This window comes from Kwoniella shivajii, chromosome 7 (assembly GCF_035658355.1).
Source record: "Kwoniella shivajii chromosome 7, complete sequence".
Lineage (NCBI taxonomy): Eukaryota > Fungi > Basidiomycota > Tremellomycetes > Tremellales > Cryptococcaceae > Kwoniella > Kwoniella shivajii.
Genome location: NC_085914.1, coordinates 575,840 through 589,085, shown reverse-complemented (window position 1 = coordinate 589,085; position 13,246 = coordinate 575,840). Strand labels below are relative to the sequence as shown.

General features: G+C 43.6%; 4 protein-coding genes across 4 annotated transcripts; 2 read left to right on the top strand and 2 right to left on the bottom strand.

Moving 5' to 3' along the window:
- Nucleotides 1–460: 460 nt before the first annotated feature.
- Nucleotides 461–1,714, top strand: IL334_005341 (uncharacterized protein; the record flags this gene model as incomplete). The annotated part of the gene is made up of 5 exons (XM_062937054.1): nucleotides 461–810; nucleotides 887–1,004; nucleotides 1,076–1,168; nucleotides 1,275–1,368; nucleotides 1,485–1,714. The coding sequence occupies 5 exons, from the start codon at nucleotides 461–463 to the stop codon at nucleotides 1,712–1,714; spliced, it is 885 nt and encodes a 294-aa protein (XP_062793105.1).
- A 701-nt stretch (nucleotides 1,715–2,415) lies between these two features.
- Nucleotides 2,416–5,647, bottom strand: IL334_005340 (uncharacterized protein; the record flags this gene model as incomplete). The annotated part of the gene is made up of 6 exons (XM_062937053.1): nucleotides 2,416–2,429; nucleotides 2,496–2,529; nucleotides 2,626–2,713; nucleotides 2,788–2,895; nucleotides 2,971–5,162; nucleotides 5,249–5,647. The coding sequence occupies 6 exons, from the start codon at nucleotides 5,645–5,647 to the stop codon at nucleotides 2,416–2,418; spliced, it is 2,835 nt and encodes a 944-aa protein (XP_062793104.1).
- A 1,459-nt stretch (nucleotides 5,648–7,106) lies between these two features.
- IL334_005339 (uncharacterized protein) lies at nucleotides 7,107–10,954 on the top strand (the record flags this gene model as incomplete). Its single annotated transcript, XM_062937052.1, has 6 exons — nucleotides 7,107–7,199; nucleotides 7,399–7,520; nucleotides 7,822–8,953; nucleotides 9,013–9,388; nucleotides 9,443–10,454; nucleotides 10,510–10,954. 6 exons carry the CDS (start codon nucleotides 7,107–7,109, stop codon nucleotides 10,952–10,954), a joined length of 3,180 nt encoding a protein of 1,059 aa, XP_062793103.1.
- A 626-nt stretch (nucleotides 10,955–11,580) lies between these two features.
- Nucleotides 11,581–13,054, bottom strand: IL334_005338 (uncharacterized protein; the record flags this gene model as incomplete). The annotated part of the gene is made up of 4 exons (XM_062937051.1): nucleotides 11,581–11,630; nucleotides 11,741–12,454; nucleotides 12,591–12,699; nucleotides 12,827–13,054. 4 exons carry the CDS (start codon nucleotides 13,052–13,054, stop codon nucleotides 11,581–11,583), a joined length of 1,101 nt encoding a protein of 366 aa, XP_062793102.1.
- Between the last annotated feature and the right edge of the window lie 192 nt (nucleotides 13,055–13,246).

Genomic DNA, 13,246 nt, shown 5'->3' with positions numbered 1-13,246 from the left:
TGCTCCAATACTGTCGTTGCCAAGACGAAAGTGGAGGGTGATTTGGCGACCGCTTGGGGTCAACGAGGTTATTAGTCGTGTCAGTCGTCGCTTTCAAGTCCCAAGATGATCAATGAATGTGATATGCTGCTGAGTCGTGAGAGGATTAGTGTATGTTGAGGATGTGATGACTGTTTGGTGTAGCTATATAATTCAATTGAGAGATGGATGGATGGATGGATGGATGGATGGATGATCACTCCGGTTCACAATATAAGCCACTCTTTAGCGCGTACTGACGTGTATATACCAATCAATGCCACGTCATGACACCACGTGGTGTTTCCCCCTGTTATCGTTATCACAAACTGATAGTAAAGCGCGTCAATGTCGATGTGATTGCGCATCTTTAGGTCATCAACAGCCTTTCTCTGTGTTCTTAACTTCAATAACAAATAATCCATTCAAAATACAGCACAACATGTCAGCAAGACCATCAACTTCATCGTCCCATTTACCACTCCCACCCAGTATACCACCCGCGTTGCATTTCTTGGCTAACCCCGCACCGGTACTCATCGATTCAGGATTACCGAATTACCTCTTACCGAACGTGCTGAACCTCTTGAGAGATTCTTCTGCCCATGTCATACGTAAGAAGAAAGCTCAAGAAGACGAATTGAGAGAGGAAGGGCTGATTCCCCCTTTGGAAAAAGGAAAAGGGAAAGGAAAGGAGGAAAATGAAGGAAATGAGGAAAGGTTGATCCAAGATGAATTAAATAGGAAAATGGAGAAAATAGGTTTAATGGTCGGTGGATATATAGCTGAAAAGTGAGTTTGAATCTATTTTTCTTTCTTCGAGAGAAACGAAGGCTGATCGTTCATGTTCATCGTTGATCAAAACCAGATTGACACTCGCAAGACCACCTTTAGCTTCGCAATTGGATATAATAAAATTCATATGTAAAGATCTATTTCTATATGTGTACTCTAGACAGATAGATAATCTACGTACCAATCATCGAGTGAGTAAGGAAAATCCTTTTTTCCCCATTCATTCAATATGAAAGCTGATGAGATATTGAATGACTGGAAGGGCATATTCGTATTACAATCACATACTTTTCCACCTCTAATACCTCTATCGTCATGTAAAGGTTCTTCACATGATATCGAGATAGCCAAGAATGTGAGTCTGTTTGATTCACTTGAATTACCACTTGGTCGTTTCGGTGATCTCAGTATAACCCAAAGTAGTATTTCATTAGAAGCTGATCCCCCCCCCCCAAATGTAGCATCTATTATTCCCTCAAGCACTTATTCAAGGTGCATTAGTAAGATTGGGTATGCAAGCTATAGTAACTGCTGAATCAAGTGGATTACCTCAATGTAAGTATCATCATAACCATATCATCTCAACATATCAACAATATCTCACAAGAAGCAGATCCGATTGAATGATGAATCGTAATTCTGATTCTCCATTCTCAATTATTGATAAATAGGTACATTCCAAATACGGACCATAAAAGCAGCAGTATCAACTACACCTTCAACAGCCGGCACGCCCAATCCGAATCCGAATCCGAATTCAAATCCAAACTCTCATCAACAGTCTCAAGGACAAGGCCAAGGCCAGAGTCAAAATCGTCCTGGATCAGTAGTAGGAGGTCTATCATCAAATAACGAAATCAGAGGATCAACAGGCTTGGGTATCGGTTCAGCTGGAATATAGATCCGAGTCCTGTTGGTATGTACTGTACAATAATAACCTTCAAATGAAACATGAAATACGACGATTTCCGATCGCCAATATACTACCACATGATAACGTGAGACTGATATGCACTGGATCCATCTCATCCATGTCTGGATTTTGAGCACTGGCATTCAATCAAGAGATAAAGAACGTTTACTCGTACATGTGCATGAAAGATACCCTAGTAATACATCATTCTTCCAAATAAGCCACTTAGTCCATCCATACGTCTCTTTCTTTCCTAATATAAAATATCAAATGAACCAAATGAATCATATATTTTACAATTTGAGCTACTCTATCAAACTCAATTATAACCTCATTTATATCTTCTCTTCAATTTTATATGGTTGAAAGAGCACTGTATCGTTCAATCTAATTTGTCTCTTTCATTCGTCATAATTTTACCCTTTTGTATGTATTGATAATCTTACAATCACATTCAACCATCTTGATCATCATCTTGACTTAATTTCTAATTTGAATTCTTAATAAAGTACATCAATATTTTCCAAAAACTCTTTATCCAGAATCATCATTTGATTCGCCATGTGATCTTACAGTGAATGTATCCCCTCGTCGTTAGCTATAATTTGTTTGTATAATCTCCCATGGTCTATTGTTTAATTCCTTTCTTGCATTATGTTCAGACATTATCGTGTCCATATTCACAATACTCAATTACGTGGATCTATCCCAAACACATGTATCAGCTTATTTCTCCTTCCGTTCCACTCGGTGAGCAGACCAGGCTTACCATCTTTGGATACCATTGACATCCAGATTCTTGACTGTTTTCGTGAAAGCAACAATCGTCATCAGCTTACTGATATCTCTCACACACCACAGAGTGTAGCCTACATCGTCCCATAAACAATTGTACTCACCTTGAAGATCCTAAAATTCTCTTTGGTCAAATCTCTAAAATCGACTCTCTTATCGGCCTTGAAGTAGAAAGTGAGCTTTCTTCTATCCCTATTGACATGTAACAAAAGTAAAGACGAATTAGCAAGTGGTCCAAGGACAAAAGATTTCGTTTTGCAGCTTACCATTGGTATTCCGCGTCCACGATTTGCATGGGTAAACCTCTTTCAATAACTTTTTCTCTACAGATCATGAGAGCTTCGTATTCGTCATTTACTTTTTGAGTCATTCGGCTAAAGCAAAAAAAAAAGATTAAAATCTTATCATTGTGACCACGGGAGTGAAAGGAGTGAATCATTGTTACTTACTTTTGTTCCTCGACGCCTTGACTTGATTTTGCGAAAATCCTCTTTGGCATGATCTCTTTCGCTAAGGGACCTCTTACCATTGTACCTGATAATTCAGGTTGACCGGACGGGCCACAACCTAACAATAAACCATCTAGATCTAATCCCAAACTTGACCCTAATTCACCAGAAGAAGTCTGTTTCTTGATTTCTTTATTTGATGTAGAAGGGTGGATACCTGAAACGGCCAGACCTGGTGGTTGATGTTGTGAAGCACCGGATAACAAAGCTGCTGTAGCTTGTCTTTCTTGCCAATCTCTTATATCTATTGAAGTTAGTTGATCATATATGACAGTACCCAAATCCGATCCTCTATCAGCTTCAACGATCACTTTATCCCCGTTGGAAATTAACAATGTTGGATCCGGACAATAGTAGACATCTCTTCTTCCAGCTTTGAAAGTAACGATATACAACGGTGTTGTAGTTGGTAAAGCAGAAAGTATTATTCCTTTGCCTAAATCAGATAATGAAAGTGTCGAAAATGATGGTGAGGTGGGTTGGGGAGGGGAAGAAGGCACTGCGGGATTAGGATAGAATGATTGATATCCACCTCCTCCACCTCCACCGCTGCCTGGTTGTACATTACCGTATGGTCCATTCTGATTTTGGTTCGGTCCAGAATATCCGTTTCCAGGAGGTGGAGCATTGAATCCCAGTTGAGGTGAGAAACCGCCTTGAGGTGGTGGAGGTGGTCGATTAGGTAAACCATAATAACCGCCAAACCCAGGCCCAGGTGGCCCCTGTCCGATAGGTGATCTACCATATCCATTGGACCCCGATCCAGGTCCGTTCAAATGCCCTTGTGATGCATTATTGAGTGGACCTGGACCTCCGAAAGGTCTCATCCCGGGATACGAATTCCCGGGAGGAACGTTTGGTGCGAATTGGTTATTTCCGTTTCCGTAGTTGTGTACTGGAGCACCGATCACTCCTGGTCCAAGTCCATTTATACCTTGAGGTCTAGCAGAAGATAGAGGTTGTTCTCTTAATCTCTCAGGAGATCCAGTGAATCCATTCGAACTAGGATTTCCATTGATAGTTGCATTACCGTTACCGTTACCGTTACCCAATCTGTCATGGCCAACAATCGGAGATCCAACCGCAGCGTTCTCAATTAGGAATCTTCTTGATCCATTGCTCTCGCCAGAGGTAGCTCTCTCTGCTGCGAAAGCACCATTTCCAGTAATTAGACCTTCCAATCTTCCTCTCGGGGGAGTAGAACCGAATGTAGGGAAAACACCATCGTTGAAGTTATCGTTCTTTCGGTTACTCAGAGAAGGGATTCTTTGATGGGAAGATTCGTTGAATCGATCATGAATATCGAATTTTGGTAATGAAGCAGAAACGTAACCATTATCATCTCTTTTCCTTTCATCTATATCAAGGGATAATGCGTTTCCTAATTCACTCTCAAAACCGAATAAACCTTTTGAAGGTGGACTTAGGGAAGTGATTCCCATTCCAGGTTCACCAAATGAAAATTCTCTTCTTCCTCCTGGCCCACCGACTACTGAGACACTATGTCGTCTTGATGAAGCACCCGATCTTGAACCACCATTAGCTGGATTTGTGTATTCACCATACCCTCCCCCGCCTTGTGCGTACGGTTGTTGCTGGTATCCACCACCCAGAGCTTTGTGAACAGACGAAGACAAGGCAGATGTTGTATTCGTTTCATTTGGTGAAGCACCCCATCCACCTCTTGTGCTAAATCCCTCTTGAGCAGCTTTAAATCTTCCTCCAGGCGTATTACCATTTCTACCATAAACCTCATCCCTTGCAGGATTATTGCCCAATGCAGGTAAACCTCTTGAGAAAGGTGACATGTTGCTTCCTTCATTTGGACTTATATTCCACCCTACATCGATTTTGGCGAATGCGCCTTTGTTCTCCAATGTGCTCATAGGAGCTAACCATGGTCTGTCGATGCTGGATGGCCGTACTCCAGTGGCGAGCGATTGTGATCTAGATCGAGAGACGTTTGCTCCTGCTTTGGGAGGTGAAGGGGGTAAAGGCTGTTGGCGAATTGCAGCGGGAGAAGTTGAAGGAGTAGAATTAGGTGAGAAAGTAGGGAAGGGAGATGTTGATTGTGAACGAGAAGGGACAAACTCTTCAGTATGCGATGAGAGTGTTCGTGCAAGTGACGTATTCTATCAAAGCACATATCAAAAATAAGTCAGTCCCTTGATCTGTTACTTTGTCTGATATTGCAGAGGGGAAGATATGTGTTACGCACTCTTGGATCCCTTATCTCCCCAGCTGAAAAGCTATTTGCCCTGGTTTGAATTCCTACATTCCCATTTGATCCAAATAAAGCATTCCCAAATCTACCTGGAATTCTTGCACCTCCTATAACACCGAAAGCTGATCCAGATCCGGTGAGACCATTGGCGTTCATACCTGCACCAGGACTTGCTCTACCTGAACCTGGAGTCGAAGACGAAGGTGGGATTCTTTCTCCCGCAGGTTGAGAAGCCGCTCTTGTCTTGTATTGGAATGGCGTACCTGATAAGGTCGCTGCTCTAGCTGGAGAAGGTCGAAATGGAGGTGCATTGGGATTAGGACTGTTGGGATTGTGATTTTGGTTTTGGATCGGAGGAAGAGTTTGGGATTTGGAAGGTGACAGTGTACTCATGTTGAAATGACTGGTACCTTATGAGCTGGTGGATTTATGCCAACAAAAAGAAGAAGTAGGCAACTCACGTTTAGGTCGAGGGCAGGTCAGTAGTGACTGATCGTGCTAGTAATGCCCCGGTCTCTTGCTGATATTGTGTATCAAAGCTCGTCGGACTTATATTGTCCTATCGATACGATACCTTGTTCTGTTTTTAGAGGAATGTCCGGAAGATCGTGCCGAGTAGCGGCGAAAACGAGGAGAGTAAAGGTGATTGGTTTGTTTCGGTACTGAGTTAAGATACAGGTACAATGATGTTTCGTATGTGAAAGTGTTCGTCTTTTGCTTGTTTCTATATCTATCCTTATCCTACTCGGTAGTGAAGGTTTTCTAAAGTATGTCTATGAGAAGAAAGAAAGGAAGAAAAGAAATGCGAATGAGAAGCTTCAACTGAGGTATATATCTAATATGGGTTGTTCTGATTCGGGGTAGATTGGAGAAGGGGGGGAAGAGTATGTAAGAGGAAAAGGTTGATTAATGACAAATGATGATGATGATGATGAATGTGAGAAAAAGGAACCGGGAATATTAATCTTGGTTTCCTTGTTTTCTAACTTGTCTTCTGATCAACTCTTGCTTTAATAATAAAATGAGACTTGATATAGTTATACGAGTTCTTCTTTCTTCTTTGTCAGGTGATCGTGAATGAAAGGCCTAGGGGAGATCTACGACATGAGAGGCCCCAGTGTTAATGACCAATGGTGCATGCGATGAGCCTGATAATCCTTATTCACTGACATCATCATTCAAGCGTGGGATTTGTGTACGTAATCACCCTAAGAGCTTAAAATTGAACATACTGTGGTGCCTGGATGTGGACTGCCACCGGTTGAGAGAGGGAATTGATTCCAGCGTTGTTGATCAGATAGCTGAAGAAGAGGTCACAAGATAGACTCGAGACAGAACATCTCAACATTCATGGCATCACAGCATGTCCTATCAATCATTGTTGCTCTTCAGTGCCTTGTCGTATATCAAGCTCAATTGCTAGGAACAGGATCCCATCGAACTGTTCGAAAAGTCATTCCTCCTCAGTCGATGATAGCAAAAAGATGCGAACTGCCACCTTGATATTTGTAGTATCCCGGGTATGAGAAATACCGGAAGTGGAAGTTTACATATCACACTGACAACGCGCAAGCTTCAATCCAGTCATCAGATAAGAAACGCACGCCATTCAACGCTCATTCAACTCATCATTCCATCACTTCATATATATATATATAAATATCTCAAACTCACCTCGAACACGGTTAACAGGCGTTTCCCTCAATCCTTTTTATTCACGGTTGATCATCTCATTCACTTTTTCACCTGAGATCAATAGTGCACAAATACTGCATATCAAGTGCAGACAGACTGTATAGGCGAGTATCGCCACTCTACCAACTCGAACTCGACAAGGAATCAATTTTCCGTCATGTTCGTCATCAAAGCTACACTGAAAGATGAGACTAGACGTCTCACTTTCGATAGATCAAAGTTTCCTCCTTATAATGAAGTACAACAGAAGGTGAGAACAGTCCCAATACGACCCCTCCTCACCCCAGACTCCGGTGTGGTAGTGTTATTCGGTCATAGCCGTAATGCTGTATTGGTTGGTGAATGAAGGTTCAAAGCTGACGCGATGTTCCTTTCCTTTGATCTCTTCTTTCAATCGATGTCAATCTTACGCCAACCCAACGACATCGGTTTCTCTTGCATTGTCATAGCTCCGAAACATATTCAATCTCCCTTCGACAGCTCACACATATTGGGTGAATGTACTCCTCTTCCCCGACGATGCCCGAGAGGCAAGAATCATGTTCAAGAAACATGTTTGTGACGCTGCCGAGTGAGTATGGTTTCATTGTCTGTGATAACAATGAATATGTGTGATCTTTCGTGTGACGTGGATGATTGTAACCCGTGATGTATTCCGGTGTGGCCGCTCATCCGGTTTTATAAGGTTTAGGCTGTGAAGCTATCAGTGGCGAATGGTTTGAAACGTGTCGCGAGAATCATTTGCTGACAATGTTTTCCCTCTTCTTCGATGTCCCATTCACTAACCCTAACCCAACATTCGACGTTGCAACCCTCTTCCCTCATGTACCTTCACCGTACACCCATCGTCTTCTCCCCATTCTAAAATTCAGATACGAATCCGCTCAAGCGCCATTTCACCACAATGGATTACGTGCACCAGCGTTGGTCTTCACCGTTCTTCTCGCCTCCGACCCAAGATTGAACAACATCCATGGGTATCACCGAGCAAACAGCCTTCTCACCTCCGCTGGTGATTTGGCTATTCATATCTCTGCCATCGAAGAAGACTTGGCTAAAAGAGTATCACTCCTCACTGCTCTTGAAGACAAGCTCGCTTCATGTCAAAAGGATCAAGATCCGGTTGGTGCTGCCTTCTGGGACGAGAGAGTCACCGATAAGAAAAGATCAGTCAAAGATCTTGAGACTGAATTGATCGACTGTCAATCAGAATTCAGCAAGATGAACGATCAACTGGACGGCACTGCTCTCCCTGATGGTTATCCTCCTCAATCGCTCCGAGACTACGTTGAGACTGAAGAAAAAGAGGAAGTGTCAAGAGCTCAACAGACAGAGGATGAGTTGGCAGCTTGGAGAGCAGGTAACGAATACGAAGTGGAAAGTCAGCTTTTCCCTCCTCTCGAGCATCTCATTCCTCCCCACGGTCCTCGATATCGACGACATGGACCGGGTGGATTCCGTCCTCGTCAAGGCTATCCCCTGCCAGGTTTCCATCCTCCTCGAGGCTGGGCTCCTCAGCCTTCTCCCGCTCCTTCACATCTTCAATCAGCATCCTTTAGCGGGTTCGGGCCTTATCCACCTCATCAAGCAGGTCCACGGGGAGAGAGGGCTATCCGAAATATCTTTGATAGAGTTAGCGATGTCCTCAACCCTGTCACGCCTGCTGATCTCGTTCCTGCAAGGGAAATCAAGACAATGCTCGATAGTTTCCTGGTCAATTTGACAAACCAACTCGCCACCACCTTTGAAGGTGCTCCAAGGGTTGCCACAAACGAACCTACCGCTGAGAACGAGCGACCCATCCCTGGCGCGTTTGTTCAGAACAACACAGCTACGGCTCAGGCTGATGCCCACGTCCAGACACAACCTGTTCAACCAGAGGTCAAGGAGGAGAGGAAAGTTCACTCTCGACCCACTCAAAATGGTAAAGGCGGTTTCAGGCACCGAAGAATCTGGTGTGATGGATGTGAAGAAGGTATCAGAGGAGTACGATACAAGTGCGAGGTGAGTTAGCGAATAGTCTTTAACGTAATCGCTACCATTAGCTGACGTTTTTCGGCTAGCAATGTCCCGATTATGACCTCTGTGGCTCTTGTCTTCCTCTACTCCACTCTTCGGATCTACATCCATCAGCTCACACCTTCAAGGCGATGCTTCACAGAGATCTTGAAGAGCGAATCAAGATCAATCCTGAAGGTCAAGCGGAAGAGAACGTTCGACACCCAGCTACTTGCGATCTCTGCAATCTTGCTATCACCGGCATCAGATGGAAATGCCTCAATTGCCCTGACTGGGATAGTTGCAATTCTTGCGCAGCTACTATTACCGAAACCCACCCTGGCCACTCTTTCGTCAAACTTCACAAGTCTAGCGACTATGTATCCAATGCTTCAGTCGAGGAGAAGGAGTCGGTGTCTCATCCTCATGTGATCTGTGATGGTGAGTATTTGAGCGCCCATTCCTGTAAGTCTTGAGCTGATTCTGTCTTCACAGGATGCAACGGATACATCCGAGGTGCTCGATACAAGTGCATGCACCCCTCATGCCCCGATTACGACCTCTGTGAGGCGTGTGAATCTTCACCTCACGAGGTACACCCTGTCGACCATCCTATGTTAAAGATGAAGTTACCTCTCAAGTTGAACTTCTCATCATCGTTCGAGCCTCTCAGTGAATCTGAATTGAGCCCTCGAGGTCATGGTCACAGACATGGTCGACGAGGACATGGTCATGCCCATGAAAGAAGAGTCAATGGCGATGCGTTTGGACCTAGAAGAGCGGGATGTTGGAGACAACATGAAAGCCCCGAAGGTGTGAGAATCGGTAGAAGAGATCACGTCAATCTTGCTACAACCATTGTTCAAGCCCAAGAGGCCGTGTCGTCATCTGAAACCCAAACGAGCGACAAAGAACCTGTCGTACCAGGTGGATTTGTCGCTAGAAACCTTTACGACGCCCAGGACTCTATTGGTAACCTATTAGCTCCTCTGACACCCGACAACAAGGTTGTCGAGGTCGAAAGGGAACAATCTACGCCCACTCCAACTGAAGCAATCGCTCCAATTGTAGGATTAGCCAAAGCAGTCACTTCGATTATTCAAGATTCAGCTACCACCACTTCCCGAAGTGGAACTTGTACACCCAAAGAGCCTGTCACTCCATTAGACGTATTCACTTGGGTTCGGCATTCAACTATCCCACCAGGATGTACCTTACCACCTGGTGCGGAATTCACCAAAACTTGGAAGGTCAAGCACTTCGCCCCTGGGTCAGAGTACGACTTCGAGAAAGTCAAACTTGTACTCAAATCTGATGGTTCCCTTGGACCTGCCTCCTACCCTACGATCGAATTTACGCAAGACCAAGTCAAAGATGGTGAAGAGTTGGAAATTACAATCCAAGGTCTAAAGATATCCGAATTCGCTGAAAGAGGAGTCGAGGTGGTGGAATTTTGGAGATTCGAAGACGATAATGGTATCTCATATGGTCAACCCTTAAGACTGAGGTAAGTCAGTCGGAATACCGCGAGGATCTGCACCGCTGATACTGCCTAATTATAGATTTACTGTTGAGGAGTTGTCTAAATCATCCGAATCTCTCAACTCATCAGCTGTGATTATGCCATCGAGTTCCTCTTCTACCGTCTTCACTGTAGACAAAACCAGCTCTCGAGATTCTAGTCCTGAATCCCATCAAGGATCAATCTCAACCCCTTGTCAAACCATGATCCATCAATACACCGGATCGACGGCTTCCAGTCAAGGTCCTGTTACCACAAAAGTCGACGCTGAGATCGATAACGATGACGAAAGTGTTATCTCCCTTGACAGTAATGACAGTGAAAACTCCTTCTTTGACGTTGATGGCGTTCCGACTGAAACTACTGCGAGCACGACTTCAAAAAGTGGGACTGTCCATGATGAGGATGAAGATGAGGATGGCGATGATGATGGATTTGAAGTTATTGAAGGTACTGAAGACGAGTTGACTGCTGATGAGCTCTGAGCCCAGTCTTAAGCTTTGTCCGAGCCGAAGTAAGTATCTCATGGTATATATATATATCTTTGTATAGTATGGTTCTATCGTTTATCCGTTGTTTCATGATCTGCTCTCAGAATAAAATCTAAAAAAGAAATGTTTGTATGATGAATTCAGTTTTTTAGTACATATTACGTACGTAGCTTATATATATCTTTGGGAGAGATGTACACGGTGTTATCTGTTCAAGAGGCATATGTGTCGCATTGATAGCAAGAGGAGGCGACCGTCCAGCTAGCAAACAAAGAAGAGCATACATATCTGATTTTACAAGCTATAAGATGAAGGAACGATTCAACTTCGAATATAATAAGATTGGACTGATTAAGTGATAAAGCAAGAAACCACTGATACTTGTTGCGCAAGAAATAGCCCTATATGACTTCAGCAAGAATACTTGAGATGATATGAGTAGAGTTGGTCATGAGATGGGATATACTGTAATGGGTATCCGCGCTGTAGCGATATAATTGATAGTAGTGTAGTTTCTTCAAATGATGTCTCTTCCTCCCAACCTCTCTTCTACCATACACAAAACCGATCAAAATACAACTAATTCGACCTCGGGTTGAGCCCTCGTACGTAAAAGTGCTTTACCAGTGTTGATTTGCCGGAACGGGATTATACACTCTCAATAACCTGCCTATTTTCCATGAAACCAACAAAGTTTTCTACATCAGCAATATTCATATTTGTTCGTGCATGAATATCGATCATCTAAATAGCAACGAAGGCAATAAAGGTGAAACTCACCTTGACCAACTTTCATTTTATATAAAAAATTAACGATAGTTTCACCTTCTTTATTTTGACCACCACCTAAACCTTTCATCCAGTGATTATTTGCTTTTTCAGCTAATACTTCTCTAGCTGAATAGACGTCTGAAAGTGTAATTACGCCACGTTTGAGTTGGACTGCTGGATGTTCTGGAATTGGGGAGTTGGCCTCTGGTTGTCTTGTGGGTAAAGTCTTTGATCTTGTGGTGGGTGGCTCGAATGGATCTAAAGGATTTCCTTCACCTCCTTCTTCCAACTGTTGTTCTAGTTTAGGTAAATGTGAATTATCATTTATACCTTGATTGTGAGCTTGACCGTGACTCTGACCTTGACTTTGCGCATTACTGGAATCATCTATACGGGCTGTGACAACTTGACTCGAATGTGAAGGTCCGGAGTTCGTTGCAGAAGGTGGTAATTGAGGTAATTGAGGTTCATCATGAATGTTCGATAATGTATCCAAGTCTCCATTATCTGTAGGTTTTCCTATACCGTTGATCTGGCTTGAACCTTGTGTCAACCCTTGAGACATACTACTATCACCCTCTTGTCCTGCGCCTGAATTGGGAAAGGCAGCGTTACTCGTTTGAGGGATGGGTGAGGTGGATGTCCGGGTTTGTACAGGTATATTGGATGATGAAGATAACGGTACTATCGGAGCTGCAGGTGGAAGAGTATACAGTTGATTTGCTAGATGAAAATCTGATATTAGTTTTTCCATTTCCATACAGCGAACCTTGACAGCGTCAAAAACACTGATTACAGATGGTATTACGTAGAACATGACATGTCATGCGTTGAGGTTGCAAGAAGGAACGGTACTAACGAGGGGTACATGGTTCTTCAGACCAAGGCGAAACATCCCATCTAGGTAATAAATCGTGATATTCCAAATACTTGTACAAAGTCTCGACGGGAAGTTCGTTAAAGTCGATCTGATAGCATCATCATATTAGGACATCAATAACTCACTTATCTTACGATTCTCGACGAGGCATTCTCTCTCCGTTGCCAAGTATAACCCGTTTGTCAAAATGTGATAAGCGGAACAATGAGACATACCTTTGTTTTAACATCACCTGCAGGATCGACTGCATCATCTTCTTTGCTTTTCCCATTCACTCCATTCCTCTTGTCGGTGTCATCGACTGATGGACCCTCTGGCTTCCTCCTTTTCGTCCTTGAAATAGATGATCCCTGTGGAGCTGAAGGTCCGGCTGCCGCACTGGGTCTAGGTCGTTTGTGGTGGGCAGCGGGCACGTTCGATGGTGTCGGTGATGGAGCTGACATCGTGATTAAACTCTACCTTCTTGATCAATACAGGAGAGAGGTTGCGAAGGACTCGAGACAAGATGATCAACAAGGCTCAATGATTACAAAAGGACGACTGTTGCATAGATAAACACTGACAACAACACACTTGAAAATGAGAGGTCATTTCATCTGTTTGTGCAAAGTGTCGTGAAAAAGTGGAGGTTGTGT